General features: G+C 43.2%; 1 protein-coding gene across 1 annotated transcript in view; it reads right to left on the bottom strand.

Moving 5' to 3' along the window:
• LOC126425264 (double-strand break repair protein MRE11) overlaps positions 1–22725 on the bottom strand; it is a 150983-nt gene that overhangs the window by 26945 nt on the left and 101313 nt on the right. Inside the window, exons 9-11 of the mRNA XM_050088234.1 lie at positions 21884–22047; positions 21576–21699; positions 12043–12342 (exon numbers count right to left, since the gene is read on the bottom strand). Of these exons, the coding sequence (XP_049944191.1) occupies positions 12043–12342; positions 21576–21699; positions 21884–22047 (588 nt within the window). The remainder of the gene's footprint in view (positions 1–12042; positions 12343–21575; positions 21700–21883; positions 22048–22725) is intronic.

Below are 22725 nucleotides of genomic sequence, written 5' to 3'. Positions count from 1 at the left end.
GGGTTTGCACACCTCGATGAAGCTGAAGGCTATGCTGGTACTGTAGCTGCTAGTGGGGCCACCCAAGCAGGAGAGGCTTTATAAGGGCCTAATGAAGAGCATCCCACACATTAGGGGCAAAGAAAAGATATAGCGTATTTTTATTCAATTGTAAAATATCTGCTGGAGGCTAACTTCTACAATTATACGATTCTTTTTGGCAAACACTAGAATGTCAGCCAATAATAAGTATGCAAGGAAAGAAAAACAAAAAATAATATTTTAAATTTTACTTTTATTAAATCAGAAGATTGTTTAAGTGCTTTGGTCATAAACATTGAGTGTCATGTAATTATAATTGTTAGAATTAGATTAGACTGTAGCTTATTCCACATTAAAAGACGTGGTATCATATGAAGTATTACAAGCTTTACATTATAAGTTTTGAGCTGTTTCTCATGAACATTATGGGAATAACTATAAACAAAAGCCTTTTTATGAATAATAAGTAGAAGTTAATTTATCATGGGTGCGAAAAAGTGTATTAGTGCTGTTGCACGTATATCAAGAATACAATTGCAAAGGAAAGAAAATTAAGTTTGGCCCTTCTCATTATGCAGTGGTGAGAAGAAAATTTATTATTTCAAAATCTAGGCCAAGAAAGAAGAAATAGATCATGGGTATAAAAGATGCCAGACGAATTTTCCTCACACACAAAATAAAATCACTCCACAAGAGCTTTGTAAGAAAATACAAGAAACTGTACACTTATTTAATGAATAATACAGATTTCAAAACTGACTCAGGAATCAACTGTAATGAATTTTGTACATACATCTAACTTTCCAAGGTCACTCACCATTGTATCACCACCATTGCCATTATACTGTATACATAACAGTATAAAGAAACTTTGCTGACCACCTAGCAAGAAAACTGAATGTGATTAGGACAAAATATGGCTCCCTCACCGAAACGCTCGGGACCATGGGCTAACAAACCGCTGCCCTTAATGCATATTGTTTAAGAAACATTAGTGACCAGAAAAGTGTGCGACTTGGAACACTCATGACCACATGAAAACATACTTAGGATATAAACGTGTGAGCCACTCACATGCAAAACTGTGCATCTTACAGCAAGAGACTTTTGAATTATCTATTCGAGTTACAAGACAGAGTTTTGGCAATGTGCAGAAACAAAATTTTGATGTAATACAGGTGAGCCATGTATCGACTCATGCTACACCTTGTGTTTACATTGCATTGGTTTTCTTGTTCTTCCCATGACATGTTTGTTTGATATGTTGTCTGTCACTAAGTGGCTGCTTGGTTGTCTTTTCCCTCCACTATCGATATCTGCGTTTTTGCTTCCGGGAAACTGCTATGGAGGAAGAGATCTTTGACCGGTTGTAACCTCGTGTGGTGGTGCAGACGCAGGGGCGTTGCGAGCAGAGAGAGTGTGGTGGACACGGAAGGGCAGTGTGGCTCTCCACTGCGAAGCAGGCGTGGTCGGTTGTACTGAGTCGCCACGTGATGTATGTCGGTTGTGTGTAACGAGCAGGTCGAGTTGACAGAAGAGCTCCCCACATGTTGGTTGTATACAGAATCTCCCCACGAGTAGTTGCTGTTCATTTCGTCTTGGTGGGACGTTAACAAGCTGTTTTAAATCCTCCGTTTCAACACTGAAGTTTAAAAGGAGACACCTAACACGAAGGAGCGGTCACTACCCGTCAACGTTGCAGAGAAGACGTGAATTCCAGTGACAGAGCCTGTTGTCGCGTGACCGTGGCGTGTTGGGTACGCTGGCAACGCGTGCGCGGTCGGATGTGTGGATCCTTGCCATTGGAGGTCATGTACTGCCTGTTCGAGCGCAATTGCAAGTTAAGTTCGTGGAAGGTTTAATCATTAAGTAATAATTTTGTGTAACCAGCGTCTCTTCTGCCTTGTTGCCTCCGGCAACCAGGTTTCCTGTCCCTGGCACCGGTGTAATTGAAGACAGTGATCTTTCCTCCTCCTCTCGTTACTGTCCGATGGGAGGTGTAGTTTTGGCAGTTTAATTGTTTCGCTATTCTGTCATGGGTTATGAGTAAATTCATGCTTATTGTTGGTTGATCATCTGGCTGCTCATTCAGGACTTTGTGGTGTAATGTTTCTTTGCACGAGGTTAGCTCTAATTCTGTCAGCAAGTTAAGCCATCTAATAAAAAGTGTTCGCTGGCCAAAAGTCGGTGCAGTGACCAGCCTGAGAGTGACAATTGTGTTTATGGGCATATTTAAATTGGTCAGTATTCTGTCTAGCCTGAGCCTCCCTAGTGGGTGATTTGTGGCCGCCTTACACGGGTCCGTCATATCTGTTATGTTCTAATGATATTCCAGGACACTTTTGTTTAAAATTTTTTTAAATTCCTCCTTTTGTAAATTCCTTTTATTGCCATTAATCGTGTGTTTGCTGAGACCTGTTTGATTTTTTTAATGGTGGTGTTGGTAGCTTCACTACCTCACCGTACTTTATTAACAAAGTTCTGTATTTACTTTAGTAGCCTGTTTACTAATGTTCTTTAAAATTTTTAAATTGTTGTATTGCTATAAATTACTTTGATTGGCGTTAGCGGCGTGTTTTAAAAGGTAGTTTATTGCCGTACTGCTAGCTTCTGTGTTTTTTTTTTTTTTTAATTTTTTTAAAAATTGTTGTATTGCTATAAATTACTTGATTGCCGTTAGCGGCGGGTTTAAAAGGCTGTTTATTGCTGTACTGCTAGTTTTTGTAAGATACGAATAAAACATTTGTGAAAATCTCAATTCGACAGTAAACCATGAGAAATTTGGCCCCGTTTCCCAACTTGTGGTGTGGCTTGGAGTAACCATAACCACTGTGTGCGTCAGCAGGGTGTATACGCGAACAAGGAAAAAAAATTCCCGGATTTCCTGGTTAAAAATACACTTTCTCCTGGGTGAAAACATGCTTTTTCCGTATTAAGTGACAGTATATTTTCCCTTATCAATCCTTTGAATGTTTATGGTTTTATACATGGGCGTAGAATTTCCCAGGACTTTAGAAAGCAAAACTTGGGGAGAAAGACATGTTTTGAAAATATCTTTGACATGCAGCAACATGTACGCTGCATATTTTCGTATTACGAAAGTACACATTGGAATTCCGACAAACACCACAAGTTAGTCTCCGAATCACTGAAACTGAGATTGCAATGCGCTTTTGTAAGCCAGTAATAGCTCATGTCACGTGATCTCGCCGGCCGATGACAGCGGATATTCAGACCATAGGACACGTGATGCGGTCAGCCAACACCAACATCGCTGTTAAGTAGCATGAACACACAAACAGGCAAAGTTAATAGTTTAAATTAATATACATAGTGTTGCTACAAGAAAAGCAAAGCTTTCACATATAATATTGGTCTCTAAGGTTAATAAGCTGCAAGAGAAGCTAAGCTTTTGCATATAATGTTGATATTTTTTGCGCTTGTTACACTTTAAGATATATCACACAAATGTCCCAGTAAAATTTTTAATAATGACATAAATGTCTGATCTTCAGGCTTCGAAATTCTTCTAAATGGTTGATCATCAAAGAACTGATTTTTAAATGAGAGTCAAACGCACTGCGATTTAATAAATTCGTGGGACATTCTTGCACATAGTTCAACTTACGTAAAAGGATATTTACTTTGAAAGTAACACTTTCCAAACTGCTATTCGCAGTATTTTCCCGCGACCTGTTAGAAATAGGTTCGTTTCAGCAGTTACCAGAGAGTGCAGATAACAGGTGCCACCGCGCTTGCGCAGCTATCATGACATACGAAGCCTGTATGTACATACATGTACAACGTTGAAAGATCATACATTATGTCATAAATAAAACAAGACATCACAGGACACTCCAAGAGCATCGGAATTTCGTGAACCATATTAAAATTTGCACATTTAAAGCGCATACTTAAAATGCACATTCGTATGTCCAGATACCTAATGAAGTAGACCTCGACCTGATATTAAGCTTTTCAGTGTGGTTTCCAGGATGTAAATTTTCTTGGAGCACCAGTACTGTATTAAGTTTGGTTCTTTAGTATGGTATAATGCCATATGTGCTAATGAAAATGTGCACTTGAAATGCAGCGAACAGTTTAAACTAGCCAGTACTGTGGAATTAAACATTTCGTTTCAAATACATTGACTGCCTCTGCGGAAGAGGTTAATAAAAGTCAAATTTCTGTAGCAAACAGACAAAAATAACTTCATTGTTCTGCAAGGCAATTAATGCTTGACTGCCAGAAAGGTGGAAATAAAATAAAATCTGAAACTAATGACATATTTTAGCCTTCCATAATTATGTTCATGTATTTTAATTTACTTGATAGCTCCTGGCCACAGACATCCGTTTTGTTTTCATTTGACATGAGAGTAAACAAAGGGAAAACAGCAAAATCACTAAATGTTAACACAGGTCACGTGGAGACTACCCAATATAACTCTGACTGCTCCGTGCATCAGCCCCGGATCTATGATATTTGTGAACCGGGTCAATACTAAAAAAAAAAAAAAAAAAAAATCGAATTTTCAAAAAAAATTCATCTTGTAGCACACACTTTCTGAAAAGCCTGAAATATAAAACATATGTGCTCGAGGAAATTTAGGACATATTATTTGGTCTTAAGTACGCCGAAATGCAGTGCCACGCCTCTTCATTAAGCATTCTTCTACTGCACATCACTGTATTTCGCTCTGTGGAATTGAAATGAGTATATTTTGTAATGGATGCCATCAAACTATATTCAGGACAGTGGAAATTGAAATGTCCTGTGGTGCCTCTCCTCCTCCCAGTTGACCTGTTTGACAGCCTGCGCCTCTTTAAAAAAATCTCGCAATTAATAGCGGATGGGATTATTTGTAATCTATATAACAAGAACTCTTCAGAAAATTTGAACTCTTCATTGCTTATTAGCTAATAACTTGCTGTTTTGTGTGACGTAAAATTAAATATAGGATACATAAATCCAATAAAGACAAGAGATAAGCAAGAAATTACACATTTCTTCAACCCTTAGCTCTTAGCATTTTTTTCCTGTATAATCTTGCTACAGCTTTACATGGCATGTTTCCCTTTCTGCGAAAGAATCTATTACCTCATCAAAGTTCATCAAATGTTTTGCTACATGAAAAATCGAAATAATGTTATCTGATACGGAAAAAGCTGTTAACACAAATAATACCCAAGACTGGTGTGGTTTCTCGATTGGATTACGTCTATTTTGTCACTGTCTGTTAGATAAAACAAAATAAGCCTTTCTAATATGGCAGCGATTTTGTAACACACACCAAATAAACGAGACTGTTTTGGCACAAATGGCCATTTTTATAACACGACAGAATATAATTCACGAAGTACCAAGACCAAATGCCTATTAGGCCTACTACAAGCAAAAAGCTTTATGTTATGAAATAGTTTCACATTTCATTCATACGCACCAGTTTCTCAAGTATGAGATCGAAAAGTAGTATTACGAAATTTTTATATAAATTTGGAATCGTCTTATGCTTCCATAACTTGTGTGATGTCCCTGTTTCTTCTCCTTCCTTGTTCAAACAAACAATCTTGTCATCACCAATTCTGAAGTTATTCCTGCCATTTTCAAAATTTGTTAGCCAATTAACTTCACTAAACCTGCCAGAATCACAGGTTTAGTTAACCTGAGATTATTTTCCAGTTAGGCATTATTACGCGTTTGTATAACACGTTTTCCGCTAGCCGGGGACTGTACTACTGGTCCTTACTAGTGTAGCGAACTGGCCAAAAATTTTCTGTCAAAATTTCACTTCCTTGGCTACACCGAGAAGATAACACGTAATCTTTCTCATCTGTTATTCCTGTCGGTCGTTTATTTCCGTTCTGGTAGTCCGAATTTATGGATTTCTCTAGTAATTATAACAACTCTGATCATTCACAAGCCCAATCAACCACATAATCAGACAGTGGTTGGCATTCATCCGTTCGGCTTTACTCCGCTCAGCTCGTATAGCCCCATCCCTTTTTGTCTGCGGAAAGCTTATTTCTAGATGTGACAACAATTCTCCTGACAGACACATCATGTACGCTATGCATGCATTCAAAAATCAACTTATGATTCATTCAGAAATCAACTTAAAATGTGTTCAAAAATGTTCAAAAACCTACAGGGATGCATTTCAAAATCATACGAATAACCGATCAACAAACGTGTGCCGAATGCTAGGCGCTTTGTGAAACAAGATTTTTTTTCCCCTCAAGAATATGAATTTGGCGCCTCCTTTTCCCGGTAGCATCTAGCTGCGGCCACTTGCACAGCCAACAGCCACATTCCTGTAGCCAGAAGCAGGAGAATCTACTACTCAAACGCGAATCAACTGCGCAGCGTGAGCCTGCTCTTAACTGCTAAAACGAATCTAATGTAAACAGTTGTGACTTCACGCTCATCAGAGGTAATTTGTTGTTTTGAAGCATTGCATAGTCTTCCTAAAGCCTTTGACACATTTTGCAGTTGGCAGACGCTTGCATGAGCACTGTGTGTGTCATCGTATATAGCGCATTTCCTTTGCAATTTAAGTGTTTTTTTCTCTTGTTTATGTTTTATTGTTGAAGTATTATTCTGTAATAGCGGGGTACAGTAATATCCTTTGTTAGAGTATCAGTTCTTACAGTCAAAATTACAAAAATTAAACTGAAAACTAAAACAACGAAAAATTCCCGGAATTATAAAAAAAAAAAAATCCCGGGTTTTTCCCGGATCTCCCGGGTCGTATACCCTATAATATGACCAAAAACACATATTTCAATGTCACTACTTATTGCTATATTTACCTTTGCTTAAAATAATAATGTTATTTGAACAACAAACTTTTTGTATTGTACTGACAGAGATGCACAGCTATTCAGTCTTCAAAGTTCAGATGTGGGTTTTCACTGAAGTGGTCAAAGAAAAGTGGAACAGAACAACATGCACATCTGACTGACATGAACTTTTCACATTCAACTTCACTTGTGGATTCAGGCAACTCAATCTCAAATGTCATACCAATTAAGTTTTCATATTTAAAAAAAAGAAACAAATATGCTGTAACTTACCAAACAAGAGAGTGTTGGTATGTTGATAGAGACAATAAAAAACACGCAAACAAATTTCAAGCTTTCGCAACCAAAGGTGGCTTCATCAGGAAAGAGGGAAGGAGAGGGAAAGACGAAAGGATGTGGGTTTTAAGGGAGAGGGTAAGGAGTGATTCCAATCCACATCCTTTTGTCTATCCCTCTCCTTCCCTCTTTCCTGATGAAGCAACCTTGGTTTGCGAAAGCTTGAAGTGTGTGTGTGTGTGTGTGTGTGTGTGTGTGTGTGTGTGTTTTATTGTATCTATCAACATACCAACGCTCTCTCGTTTGGTAAGTTACAGCATCTTTGTTTTTATATATATATATTTCCCACGTGGAATGTTTCCCTCTATTATATTCATATCAATTAAGTTTTCACATTGGTAAGTCAGTGTCATAACCTGCCTTTTACCAAGAATACTCTAACATATGCTTGTACCTCAATATGGGAAGGTATATTGTTCCGTTCCATTCGGATTTCACCAATTCAGCACTATCATGTCAGTTGTTCACACAGTGTAATCACTTTAAGCAGAGCAAAATATAGCAGTAAGTCATGACACTGAAATATTTGTGGGTTTGGTCCTATTATAATGATACTCTGTTGCTTTGCAATGTCAAAAATCCTCTCTTTACACCTCGAATATGTGATCACTCAGATACATGTCATGGTAAGACATGCTGTTTTGCATGCAAATGGGTCACTACAACTATTTTTAGAATGAGCGATTTATATTCAAAGCACATTTTTGTTTGGTTATGAGTGTTTGAGATCGCACACTTCTCTCATGAGATGTAATAGGTGATCCAGTACGTGCTTCTTGGCATTTCTGAGAAATCGGAGGTACAAAGTTTTAAGAGCCTGTCTAATGCCATTCGAGAGCGACAGCTGAAAAGCAGTGGTGTCGGCACTACCAGGTAAGGCGGCAGGCTACAAGTCTGTCCTTACAGCTCCTGAATCTTGTAATCATCTTTTCTTTTTCCGCCCCCCCCCCCCCCCCCCCCCCCCCATTTGTCTTCCACTCAACACTTTTATCACTACAATAAATCTTGTTTCTTTGGAGAGTAATAATGATGATAGCAAGGTTTAACCAAGCTGCAATAAGGAATCATTATGAGATAAATGATTATTTTATTGATATGTCCATATTTGTATTGTAGAGAAGTCATACAAGAAAACTGAAGTCCCCTGCTCACTTCTGTCTGTATCTCTGGGCCAATCTCAGGAACAATGGGAAGGATTTTGATCTGCTTTTGATAGACAAGGAAGATTGTGTGTATAATTTTACATATATTTCATGGAATCTGGCTGAACTATGATGAAGTCCACTGCCACTGTGAAAACAACAGCACTGCCATCAAACAGTACAGCTGCTGCAACTCCAGACAACAGCAAAGTTTGAACGCAATCCGAGTAGTGCCCAGTGGTCTACCAAGAAAGTGTGTGCTCGAAAATGAAAAGGTCACGGCATCAATTCTCGGTCAAATTGAAACAAAGGAGGTGGATCCTTTCCCCATTATACTTTTCAACCCCCACCCACAATTTGCTTTTGCAAATATTTCGATAGTGTTATTTTTATAACAGATGCACAGTAAGAAAATCCTCAATATTAACTGAAGGTTTAGCCAACTTAACTCTATTATCCATTACATTCTTTTGGTTAATGAGAGCTCATGAATATAATTTGTTTACCTAAAAACCATGCTAATTACGAATATCAGTATCACAGAACTTCTCAATCATTGTTCATATGTAAACACATATCTGATTGCTAACTTCCTAATAAAGTAAATCAAAAGTATATATATGCTAGTTATGCAGCTAGTGAAAAAAATATGTTAGAAAATCTTGCATTCATTTAGTTTGACAGTAATCAGCATCCTTAGTGCAAACATTGTTATCACAATAGAATCTCATATTTTGGCAAACTAGACAGCATAAGTAAATAGCAATTATTGTTATATCTAAAAGTCCACATCCAGAAGAATCTCTCTCCACTATCAGTTAACCCAAAATGTAAAACTCCAGCGAACAATAGCTAAATGTAATTCTAATTATTGTAATCTTATAAAACAGAGGTGGTTGCAAGTCATTTCAGTCAGTCAGCAAAAGGTTATGATGCGAGCAAGGTCTGTGACCAAAATTACTGCACAATGTTTGCAGACAAGTTAACACAAATTACAACTAGTACACTGTACAAGGTTTTCTCTAAATTTTGTATCCGAGAGATCATTTTGCAATTCAGCGAGCGTTTTTGGTGATTAACAGGACAGTAAATATGTAATTATTATTATGGACTTTGGCAAACTTCAATAATGATCGTCTACTGTGGTAATAGGGTCAAATTGTGAACTGTGTTGTTATGATATAACTTACCTACTCGGAAGGACAGTGTAACTCGTGAACGTATTAATGGTTTACTTGTCACACATTAATTATTGTGAATCAGTACATCTCGTTAGGTTACTGCGCTCGAACAATTGTCGTCATTATGGGACACCAACCGAGTGTAGTACGTGACTAACCATTTAGCTGGGCATAGATTATGTTAGATGAGGCATGATCTGGCCATAAACAGAATGTGACCCAACGTCAAAGTGCAATTAAAGTATTTAAACTGTGAACTTCATGTGGACACATTATTTAAAATAGCCTAATTCACAACTAGTTTTCAGGTTTTCAGCCAGATTCAATGGAGGCGCAACTACCAATGCCGAATTAGCACAGTAAAGAATGTAAAGTTACAGCACCGTGGATTTTTCACTGTATTTTCACCTAAAATTCACCTCTCTATTACGCTGACATTAGCCAGAAGCAGAACATGGTTCGAATTCCATGTTAAACTGTAGATGGCACTTTTAAGAGCAGAATCAAAGTCAGAAATATGGTCCACTGGAAACATCGTGGATCAGAACCCCAGGAGTACCAAGAATTTTTTTTTTCTTTATTTTTAACCTACCAATCATCTCTCAATGATATGGATTCAGCACAAATTAAATGTGTTACAGATTCCACATTAAACTATAGCCACTTCTCCCAGTTGCATAACTGGCTAGGGGGAACCAGACAAAAGAATCTATACATAAATAGATGCGTTCTCCTTCTTGTGCATTAAAGTCACTTAGAGCCTTTTTCTGCCTACACATGAAGTAAAAATGCTGTTTTAAGTGCCTTAATGTTGGAAACAACTTCAAGTGTAGATGTGGTCTGCTCGATTTAAAAATGGCGATATGTCGACTGACGGTGAACCTCGTTACGAACATCCGTCAACTGCCCAAATGGTTGAAAATATTGAAAAAATTCAAGAGCTCGTGCTCACAGACCATCGACAGACAATTTATCGACTGTCAGAGATTAGTGGGTTTATCTTGGTGCTCAGTCCAGACCTGATTTGTGGCAGACAGTGGACTGGTTCTTCCACCAACAACAACGCACCTGCACACACACACAACCATCCCTGTTAGGGCAAATTTTGGCTAAAATGGCATGGTTCTACTTCCCATGCACATTACCTGGCTCTGTGTGACTTTTTCCTATTTCCATACACGACAAGGAACATGAAAGGACACCGATTTGACAACAATGAAGAAAAAAGAGCGAGGACTTGTCAGCCATTTCTAAAGATGACTTTTAAACACATGTTTCAAACAGTGTAAGCACCAGTGTGACTAATGTATTAATGGTAAGGGAGAGTATTTTGAAGGGCATAAGGTTGTTTTGTAAACAATTTGAAAATATATAGCTTTTAAAAAATAATTACTTTTTTGGGGAGGAGAGAAGGTACCCCCTTTCATGGTGATGAATATCATTCACACACAAACAAGTTTTTTGGTAATTTAAGCAGTCAAAGAGTGACAGGAAGAGATCGAAGTGAGTCATGGCCAGGAAGACTGTGAGTGTCAACAAGCTATGGGGGAGGTGGGGCGGAGGGAGGGGGGACCACACTAGATTTATTCCATAAAGACCAACAGATGGTATTAGTGCAATCGCTGATATTGTAAGATTCAACTAAGGAACAGATCACCAGATTTTACACAAACATTCCCACATGAAGGAATTTTGTTCAAAAATGTGGGCGAAGAACCCGATGCACGGACAGAAAGAGCCTCAAATGATCATTTGTGCTGAAATTCTGAAAACTATAAACAAAGAGTCAAAATTTATCAAAAAGTAATAATGTGACGAATTCTGGTTTTCCAGTTGCAATACGGAGACTAACTGGAAGAGCCTCAACTCACCAAAACAATGCTTTAATGTCAAAATCAAAATTCAAAATGACAACAATTGTGTTTTTCGACACCTGTGGGATTGTGTACACGAATCGGGTGCCTGGAGGTCAAACTGTAATTAAGGAATATTACTTCCAAGACCTATCTACACACTGTTAACAAGCTAGAAGAAAGCGAACTGAGTCCTGGAAAAACAAGTTGCAAATACTCCATTGAAACAATGCCTACGCCCATAGGCGCATACTGCACTGGTTGTCAAATCACTTTTGGCTTGACACACGACACCTGTGTGAACCACCCCCCTGCTCACCTCATCGCAGTTTTTTTCTGTTCCGGATAGTGAAATACGCACTGAAAGGAGTGAAGCTTGGGACAGTCAAAATCATGAAAGAAAAAGCAATGGAGATTGAACTAATTCGAGCAATGGAAAATTCAAAATAGCAGTGTAAGGATCATAAAAGCGAGTATTTTGAATGGCTTCATTTGGTTGTGAAAATGTACAAATAATGAATGTTGCATAACTAATCTCATTGTTTGTCAGCCAAACCTCATATGCTTCCCACATCAGACCCAAGGCTGAGAGAGACCCACGTGCAGTGAGAACAAAGGGAGGCAACTATAAAATTTCAAATAGTTACTGTAGGTGAAAATATGGTAAAAATAGCCAGGTATCTCAGCATAGCTGAGGCCGACTCACCTTGCCTCTGCTGCCCCTCGGGCCACGGCTGCCCCTGCCTCCCCTGGCCCTCGCCGGCACATCCCCCGTCGCGTCTTCCTTCGAGACTCCTCTGGCTGCACGGCCTCTCCCACGAGGGCGCGGACTTCCACGCGATCCGCGCCCTCTAGGCTCCTTTCTGCCAAAACCGAAAATGGCTCCACTGCCATCGTCGTCGCTGCCCGAAGAGATGGCATCGTTTCTGTCTTCGTCAGAATTATTTTGCATTCGTGATGCCATCAGCTGAGAATTCCGCTCTTCGGCTTCCAGCACTTCTTTCACCTACAACATCAATGGCACATTACTCTAAAACACACACCTGTATGAGCGAAGATGAGCATGTGCATGTGTGTGTCTGTGTGTGTGTGTGTGTGTGTGTGTGTGTGTGTGTGTGTGTGTGTGGCAGGGAGGGAGGAGGTGGGGGGGGGGGGGCACTCAAGCTAACAAGTTGGGCTCCTCCTTTGCAGCCGTTCCCAGGAGAGATTACCTGACCCAGGGCATTCACAAACTGTCTAAATCCTCCACTTATATGAACTTCCATAGTGATCCCATCTCAGAAGTCCAGCATAACCTCAAATCACAGCTTGAATTTCTGTGTCCATCCAAGAGTCTCTCCTCCAAATCCATTTTAACAAATACAGTTATATGCATTACCAACCACAGTGGCACTGAGTTGAAGATGCAACATGTTATCTTCAATGGAAAGTCACTGATAGAGGCAGAAGTAACTTCAGCCATGACCCAGGGAATTGTGTTGGGATCCTCGTCGTTCATTTGTGTTAATCCTTGACTACTGCGTACAAGTTAACTTGTCACACTCCACTGCTCCCCAGGTGCTGAGGATGTGTGTAAACACTATCGATGTGTTTACAGGTCCAGTTTCAAAGACCTCTCATTTCTACGGATGAGTTGCTTCCATTTCTCAGTGAATAAAAAACGAACGATAATAATGATTGCACTTTTCATGTGCAAGGACCCAGATGGGCACGTTCCACATGATCATCTGCCAGATATAGAAAGCAGTAACTCAAGAATGGAACGAGATATCGTTCTGCTCTCAATTTTAAGTAAAATTTTGATATCTTATCCCGTTCCTGGCACAGCACTGATTGAACTAAACTCAACCATATGCTAGGATTACTCAATTCATCTTTAACTATGCAAACTTATAATTTTGTGCACTGTTTTACTCAATTTGATGCAGCACATTAACTGTAATAAATAACGAAAATAAATTCAGTCCTTCGCTGGGCAAAGATATCAGATTGTAAGATGTGCAAATATTGGATTTTTCACCAAATAGGCTTCTTAAAATTGGGCGATAAGTGTTTCATAGTGGATGCAACATCGTCTCTCAGCACAGGTAGCAGCATTTGGCAAGCAGTACAGTGACAACAAAGCTGCACTCGGCAGAGAATGCTGAGAGGACGTCTGTAGCAGCAAAAGGGTTAATGACCTGGCAGACGATATTGAAAGCAACCTCACAAATACACCTACATTCATTGCCAATGTTGCTAACATGTGCTCATGCTATGGTGCTCAATTCAGCAGTATGAGGGGGTTCCAATCCTGATGGTGGAAAGTTGTCATTGCCAATATTTGACTGGCAAGGAGAGGAGAGGTGGTGTACAGTTCACAGTCATCTGTCTTTGTGCCAATTTCCCAGACTTTTTTTTTTTTTTTGGGTGCAAAACTGCTATGGTCATTAGCGCCCGGTCCGTGACTTAGGAAACAGTAAAAAACCGAAAATGGAAACCAGCGGCAATGGGAACGAGAATCATAAAATTGGAGAAACGAAAAGCAGAAGGAAGGCTTAAAAATCCACTACAGAAAGGGGTGGTTGTCCCCAAAAAAAGCTTCAAATGACTGACGTCATTTCACTGGCACTAATAAACTCGAGAACGCGATCGGCTGAGAGCGTGTCATCTGCTAAAATCGACGATACATCAGGCGATAGCTGTAGTCGGGAGCGTAACGGATTAAAATAGGGGCATTCAATTAAAAGGTGTCTTACCGTCCACAGCTGAGAGCAGTGGGGACAGAGTGGGGGAGGATCGCCGCTTAAAAGATGTCGATGGCTAAAAAGACAGTGCCCTATCCGGAGTCTAGTTAAAATTACCTCCTCCCGACGACGCGTTTGGGAGGAAGAGGTCCAAGCACAAGGAAGAGCTTTCACGTCCCGCAATTTATTATGGGGAAGTGTCGACCAATGTGCGTGCCATAAATGAAGAACACGATGACATAGAATGCTCCGTAGATCGGCGAAGGGAATCGATTGAATAGCTGGCCGAAGAAGAGAGACTGCAGCCTTGGCTGCAATATCGGCCGCCTCATTTCCACAGATACCAAAGTGTCCTGGGAGCCAGAGGAACGCCACCGAGACGCCCCCCAGGTGGAGCAAGTGCAGACAGTCCTGAATCCGGTGGACCAGAGGGTGCACAGGGTAAAGAGCTTGGAGACTGAGGAGAGAGCTGAGAGAATCTGAGCAGATAACATACTGTATCCGCTGGAGAACAGCGTAAAGCTCCGCAGTATAAACCGAACACTGGTTGGGAAGCCAGAAGTGATTTGGGGTGTCGCCAACAATATAGGCACTCCCTACACCTAATGATGTTTTCGAGCCATCGGTGTGAATAAATGTGGCTTCTGTCATTTGTGCACATAGAGCAGCAAATGCCTGACGATAAACAAGTGAAGGGGTACCTTCCTTGGGAAATCGACAAAGGTCATGGAGCAGGCAGATCCGGGGACGGAGCCAACGCGGTGCTGTACCCCAAGTTGTCAAGAAGGTTTTAGGAAAGTGGAAGGAAAGAGAATGGAGCAGTTGACGGAAGCGGACTCCCGGTGGTAGTAGGGAGGAGGGGCGGCCAGCGTATCCTACATCAAAGGACGCGTGGAAAAAAATGTCATGGGCTGGATTAGTAGGCATGGAAGACAGATGGCTAGCATAACGACTCAGAAGGACTGCTCGCCGATTGGACAGCGGAGGTTCAGCAGTCTCAGCATAAAGGCTTTCCACAGGGCTGGTGTAAAAAGCTCCAGACACTAAACGTAATCCACGGTGGTGGATAGATTCGAGACGCCGAAGAATAGACGGCCGAGCAGAGGAGTAGACTATGCTTCCATAGTCCAATTTCGAGCGCGCTACGGTGCGATATAGGCGGAGAAGGACCACTCGGTCCGCTCCCCAGGAGGTACCAGTCAGGACACGGAGGGTGTTGAGGAATCGCAGACAGCGAGCCGAAAGACAGGAAACATGGGAGGACCAGCACAGTTTTCTGTCAAACATAAGACCCAAGAATTTAGCGACGTCTGAAAACAGAAGGTTGACAGGACCTAGATGTAAGGAGGGCGGAAGAAACACCTTACGTCGCCAAAAATTAACACAAACGGTCTTACTGGGAGAAAAACGGGAGCCGGTTTCGATGCTCCAAGAGTGGAGGCGATCGAGACAGCCTTGAAGACGTCGTTCAAGAAGGCTGGTCCGTTGAGAGCTGTAGTAGATCGCAAAATCGTCCACAAAGAAGGAGCCCGAGACATCAGGAAGGAGACAATCCATAATTGGATTTATGGCAATGGCAAACAGTACAACACTCAGCACGGAGCCCTGGGGTACCCCGTTTTCTTGGGAGAAAGTACGGGAGAGAGTAGTGTTCACCCGCACCCTAAATGTGCGCTCTGCCATAAATTCGCGAAGAAAAAGGGGCAGCCGACCTCGAAAGCCCCAAGAGAACAGTGTGCGGAGGATGCCTGTCCTCCAACAGGTATCGTATGCTCTCTCCAGATCAAAAAATATTGCTACTGTTTGGCGTTTCCGGAGAAAATTGTTCATGATACAAGTGGAGAGAGCAACAAGATGGTCAACTGCAGAACGATGCTTTCGGAATCCGCATTGGGCAGGTGTTAAAAGACTGCGGGATTCCAGCCACCAAGCTAAACGGTAATTCACCATACGCTCCAAAACCTTACAGACACTACTCGTGAGAGAAATGGGGCGATAGCTAGAGGGGAGATGTTTGTCCTTTCCAGGTTTCGGAACAGGAACGACGATAGCTTCCCGCCATCGTCTGGGAAAAGTACTATCGGTCCAAATTCGATTATAAAGGCGAAGGAGGTAACGCAGACTATGGGTTGATAAATGCAGCAACATTTGGACGTGGATACCATCCGGTCCTGGGGCGGAGGAGCGAGAAGAAGAGAGTGCATGTTGGAGTTCCCGCATGGAGAAAACAGTATTGTAGCTTTCGCGATTTTGAGAGGAGAAAACAAGATGTCGCACTTCCGCTGCACGTTTCTTCAGGAGAAACGCTGGCAGGTAATTTGAAGAGCTCGAAATCTCAGCAAAGTGCTGACCCAATGAGTTAGAAATTGCGACGGGGTCCAGTAATGTATCATGCACGACAGTGAGCCCAGAGACCGGGGAGAAAATGGGCACGCCTGAGAACCGTCGAAGCCGACTCCAAACTTCCGAGGAGGGAGTGAAGGTGTTAAATGAGCTAATAAAGAATTTCCAGCTTGCCTTCTTGCTATTGCGGATGACACGAGGGCATCGCGCACGGAACTGCTTATAGCGGATACAGTTGGCCAAAGTAGGATGGTGGCGGAAAACGCGGAGAGCACGTCGCCGCTCACGTATTGCGTCACGGCATGCCCCGTTCCACCAAGGAACTGGGGGGCGCTAGGGCAATTCGGAGGTGCGTGGTATTGAACGTTCCGCAGCTGTAAGAATAACGTCGGTAATGTGTTTGACCTCATCGTCGACGCTGGGAAAGTGACGGTCATCGAATGTCGCTAGAGACGAAAAAAGTGTCCAATCGGCTTGGGCAAACTTCCAGCGTCACGGGCGCATATATGGCAGTTGAGGCTGCAGTCTAAGAACACATGGAAAGTGGTCACTCGAGTGTGTATCATCAAGGGCGAACCATTCGAAGCGCTGAGCTAGCTGAACAGTACCGACCGCAAGGTCCAAGTGAGATAAATTTGTCGTGGAGGCAGACAAAAATGTAGGGACCCCAATGTTGAGGCAAACTAGATCCGCTTGCTGGAAGACGTCTAGCAATAGTGAGCCACGTGGACAAGGATGTGGAGATCCCCAAAGGGGGTGGTGGGCATTGAAGTCCCCAACCAGCAAATAGAGGGGTGGAAGCTGACGAAGAAGATGAAGGAGATCAGCTCGTGCCATTGGTGTGGACGATGGAATGTATACAGTACAAAGAGAAAAGGGATATCCAGAAAGGGAAAGACGGACGGCAACAGCTTGGAAGGAAGTGTTTAAGTGGATTGGGTGATAATGGAGAGTATCATGGAGAAGAATCATGAGTCCTCCATGGGCTGGAGTGCCTTCAACAGAGGGGAGATCATATCGGACAGACTGAAAATGAGGGAGAACAAAGCGGTCATGGGGATGCAGCTTTGTTTCCTGAAGACAGAAGATGACTGGTGAGTAGGATCGTATGAGGACCGACAATTCATCCCGATTGGCTCAAATGCCGCAGATATTCCAGTGGATAATGGACATAGGGTGAACAGAAAATGGAGGAATGTGACCAAGGTCGCTGTCAACTCAACGACTGCTCAGAGCTTGCGACCGACAGCACGGAATGGCATTCAGCCGAAGGCAGAAGATCCTGATCCATAGGTTGTTCAGGAGCAGCTCCTGCCACCAGCGATCGGCCGGTTGATCGGCCGCCAGCAGTGCACCTCGGCGACACAGAAGACGGCCGAGGGCGATTTTCGTCAGGTGGTGCTGTAGATGGGACATGCCTTGGCGGAGAAGGAGATGAACTGGGTTTCTTTGTAGCCTTCTTGGAAGTATGACGTTTAGATGAAGGAGGAACCGATGGTTGTGAAGTTAGGGTACGTAAAAAATCTTCACGAGTATGCTCTTTTTTCGAAGTCTTGGTGTCTGACTTTTGGGCTCGAGATTTAGCAGAACCCGATGAAGGGTGAGCCATAGAGTGGGCAGGCGAAAGTGGTGAGGTTGAACGGGCGATCTTTGCGCTGGCCGAGGAGAAGCAAGGACAGTGCTGTATTTTCCTGTCTGAGGCACGGTGGGCTGTCGACTGGCGAATAATTTTCGAGCAGCAAAGGTCGACACTTTTTCCTTCACTCTGATTTCCTGGATGAGCTTTTCGTCCTTAAAAATGGGGCAATCTCGAGAGGAAGCAGCGTGGTCACCCATACAGTTGATGCAGCGAGGGGATGGAGGTGGACAAGCACCCTCATGGGCATCCTTGCCACACGTAACACATTTGGCCGGATTGGAACAGGACTGGCTGGTATGATTGAACCGCTGACACCGAAAGCAACGCGTAGGGTTTGGGACGTAAGGGCGAACGGAAATTATCTCATAGCCTGCTTTGATTTTCGATGGGAGTTGAACTTTGTCAAATGTCAAGAAGACAGTGCGGGTTGGAATGATGTTTGTGTCAACCCTTTTCATAACCCTATGAACAGCCGTTATGCCCTGGTCAGACAGGTAGTGCTGAATTTCTTCGTCAGACAATCCATCGAGGGAGCGTGTATAAACGACTCCACGCGAGGAATTTAAAGTACGGTGCGGTTCCACCCGGACAGGGAAGGTGTGTAGTAGTGAGGTACGCAGCAATTTTTGTGCCTGGAGGGCACTGACTGTTTCTAGCAACAGGGTGCCATTCCGTAATCTGGAACAAGACTTTACAGGACCTGCAATTGCGTCGACACCTTTCTGAATAATGAAAGAGTTGACCGTGGAGAAGTCGTGACCTTCGTCAGACCGAGAAACAACAAGGAACTGTGGCAACGATGGAAGAACTGTCTGTGGCTGAGACTCAGTGAACTTACGCTTGTGAGCAGACATAGTGGAAGGTGAGGAAACCATTGCGGAAGAATCCCCCATGATTACCGGCGTCTCCGATGGCGCGCTCCTCCCTTGTGGGGGGGGCGCCTCTGATGGCACTCCCGCCTTAGGTGATTGTTCACACCTCAGGTCACACCTCCCGACAAACTGATGGAGGGACCAATCGGCACTTTCGGAAGGTATCAGCTCGGGTAATCACCCCTCCCTGGGCCTGGCCGTTACCAGGGGGTACGTACGTGTCCTACCTGTCTACCCGGGGCGGGGAATTACGCGTTACCCCGTCATCGGCTACGCATGGAAGTGCGTGGGTCGGCCTTCAGACACACACAGGGAGGAAAAAAGAGAAAGGGAAAGGAAAGAAGAGGGGTCTCAAACGCCGCAGCGGAGAAAAGGGCAAAGAGAAGAGGGAAGGAAAAGAGAAGGCCAGAGGAAGGACGAAGACTTGCAAGTGTAGAAAGCAAGGAATTTGTAACAGTTTCGAGCGTCCGTCTCCGGACGTAGGCACAAACCATACTCCCAGAGGGGGAGAAAGGGAAGGAAAGAGCCAGAGGTGAGGGGGAGGGGGGTGAAGATGGGGGACGGGTAAGGATGCGGAAAGGGAAGGTATGCAGCCCGGAAAGGAAGGAGGGCCGCATTAGCTCGGGGTCCCGTGCTCGCTACGCACGTATCCACAAAAGAGTTGTGGACCCCTGGGGGAAATTTCCCAGACTAAAGTCCAGATCTTGCTGCAGTGTCTTGCGAAGTGAAGGTGTGTCACTTTTGACAGTGACCTGTCTGTCGGTGCTCTTCGAGGGTAGGTTACGTGCCAGTACTGGGTCTCACCCCCTCCCTTCCTTTTGTCCACAAACTCATCTCAGTGACCCCCCGAGATGCAGTTACACACAATACTTCATATCGGGTCAGCAAAAGTGATGGGAAAACTACTTCCATTAGCACTGATGTAAGATTCTCACACCCAATTCGCCGTACTTATTCCCCGATTATGTGGATGCTTTGATTTTTGATGAGATACGAGATATACAAGGTCTACCCAAAATTTTCAGGACTGGTGCTGCCACCCGTTGAATACCTTACCTTTGGACTAATGGTCACCACCACCCTTGAAGTAGTTCCCATTCGCACATACACACCAGTCCCAGCGCTTCTGCCACTGGTCGAATGTTTTCTGAAAGTACTGTTCTTTGAGGGTGTCTATCACCACCAGCAATGCTTCTTGATTTCTCTCTAGAGTGTCGAACTGATGGCCTTTGAACTTGAGTTTCAGTTTTGGGAATAACTCGAAGTCACAAGGTGCCAAATCTGGCGAGTACGGTGGGTGGAGTGCAACCGACATGTTTTTTGCCAAAAAGGTCCTGCTGAGCAAGGACGTGTGACAGGGCACGTTGATATGCTGCAACAGCCAGTTCCTTTGATGCCAAAGTTTGGGCCGCTGTCGCTGCATGTTCCACGGAGCCATCGCAAAACGTCACAGCAGTACATGGAATTCACTGTTTGGTTGGGTGAGACAAATTCTTTGTGCACAATGACCTCAGTATCAAAGAAAACGATGATCACGCTCTTCACTTGTCTCACTTTTTTGGGTCTTGGAGAGTCCGGGCTCTTCCACTGGGATGATTGTTGCTTTGTTTCTGGTCATAACCGTAAATCCAGCTCTCGTCGCCTGTGATAACCCGTGACAAGAAGGTTAGATCATCAGATGCGGTCTGACGAAGGTCCGTGCACACTTCAACACACTGTGCCTTCTGATCGGCAATCAAGATCCTTGGCACAAATATTTCGGCAACAATGCATGCTCAATTCATCAGTCGACATTCATTGACATGTCCCATAACCAATACCCACTACATCCGCAAGGTCTCAAACGGTTTGATGTGATCCGCACGAACCAACTGCTGCAGTTTGGCAACAATGTCTGGCATTGTGCGGCTAACTGGCCTTCTGGTGTGAGCATCATCTTCAGCGTCTGTACGGCCAGCCCTGAAGCAAGCATGCAACTCAGACACACGCGTATGGCTCATGCTCTGTCCAACAAACACTTGTTGAATCATTGAAATGGTCTCCGTAGCACTTTTCCCGAGATTCGCACAGAATTTGATACACATGCACTGTTCTGTTCGCAGATCCATCGTAAAATCGCCACACACCAAACTCGGAGTAGTACGGAAATCACTGTGGACATGCAACACATCCTCCCAGCTGAATGCCACTCCGCACACTGACTCATCAGATATGCAGCTCTTGCCACCTAGCAGTGCAAAGATCTACTACTCCTACTTTCCAGATGGCAGCACCAGTCTGGAAAATTTTGTATTCTACCTCGTAATAAATACTGCTGACAAGAAAAAAGAACCTTTTGAAATGTGGCTTTACCCAAGAATGAAGAAATTAGATGTAGAACAGATAACCAACAAAGTAGTAGTAAATTGAACTGGGGAGGGAAAAAAAAAGAGCGTTATGAAACAATTTGGCTAAAAGACAGGATGGAGGAAGGCGGGGGCAGAACTTTAGAGGGAGATCAAAGCTCAACAACAGTATGCAGGTTCGAAGAACACTGCACGAAGAACTGCATCAATACAGTCTTCTAACTGAAAACCACACTGGCAACATGGCTGAATGAATGCAACAAACAAAAATAAACTGTGTCACTCTTGTGGAAAGTTACAAGAGAGTGTCATACCTCTTTCATCTCCTCCTCTTGCTTCGCCTGCCTCTGCAGCCTGTAGTTCTCAATCTCTTCGTCGAGCTTGTCGCTGGCCACGTTCTTCTTGTCGAGGTACTCCAGAGTGCGCTTCACTTGGTGGCTGCAACATGTGAGCGATATCTAGATCACTGCCAATCTCAATGTGAGGTGTCAGGAACCCATTTTAACAGGGAGATTACACAGACAAACAATGCACAGACTCAAGAGGCTGACGGTGCTTCCCAGTGACTTTTGCCCATTTACTCACTGTATATACTATGTTGCCTTCCATTTAATCGACTTACTTGAAGATGTCCTTGATAGCGTTACGGTCGTCCTTCTCCACGTAGCGTGTGACAGCTTCGGTCAGGCCCCGGACCGATAAAACACGCAGCTTACCCTCGGGATTGACTTCTTCAAAATACTTCTGGACAAACGTCTCAATGTGCGTGTTGGACAGTAGTTCAGGCTACAAAACAGGACCACAACATTAGATTTCTAATAATGGACACGCTCAAACACAGATGGTACTGCCAAAAGACTTAGATCGTGTGGATTACAAAATTTTTCTTGACAAACTACAGTTTGTGGAATTAACGGCATCACTCTTGCATTCATTTTACCTTCATAACAGAACGAAAACGGTATGACAGAGACTTCATGGGCAAGAAACTAACCTTCGAATGGGGGAATATAACTAGGGACCACAGGGATCAGTAATGAGCTCACTCTTATTTCCAACCATATAAATGACCTTGGAACTACTAACGGCCTTGGGACAGCCAGTTTACACATAAAGGAACTAATCACTTTCTTAGTAATACTGGAAATTCCTGGATGGAACAATACATAAAATAAGGGAAAGGCAACCACTCATCTATAGGGGACTGATGGGTAGAGCACAGGGAAACAAAATACAAAACAGCACTCACATTAGCTTTTGAGCACTAGCTTTTTTCCAGCCAAAGTACACATATTCACACACATTACCATACAGACACCCAACCATGCACTCTCATGACAACGGCAACACTGATTATTGAAAGCAGCTGCCTGAGCTGGTGGAGGTGGGGAAGGGGTAAGGAAGGACACAGGTAGCGGGAAACAGGCAGGTCTTTCGACAGACAAGTCCACAACTGCACAACAA

The sequence above is a fragment of the Schistocerca serialis genome, chromosome 10, assembly GCF_023864345.2.
Source record: "Schistocerca serialis cubense isolate TAMUIC-IGC-003099 chromosome 10, iqSchSeri2.2, whole genome shotgun sequence".
Taxonomy (NCBI): domain Eukaryota; kingdom Metazoa; phylum Arthropoda; class Insecta; order Orthoptera; family Acrididae; genus Schistocerca; species Schistocerca serialis.
The sequence above is the reverse complement of the archived record's forward strand: the minus strand, read 5'-3'. Positions and strand labels throughout refer to the sequence as shown.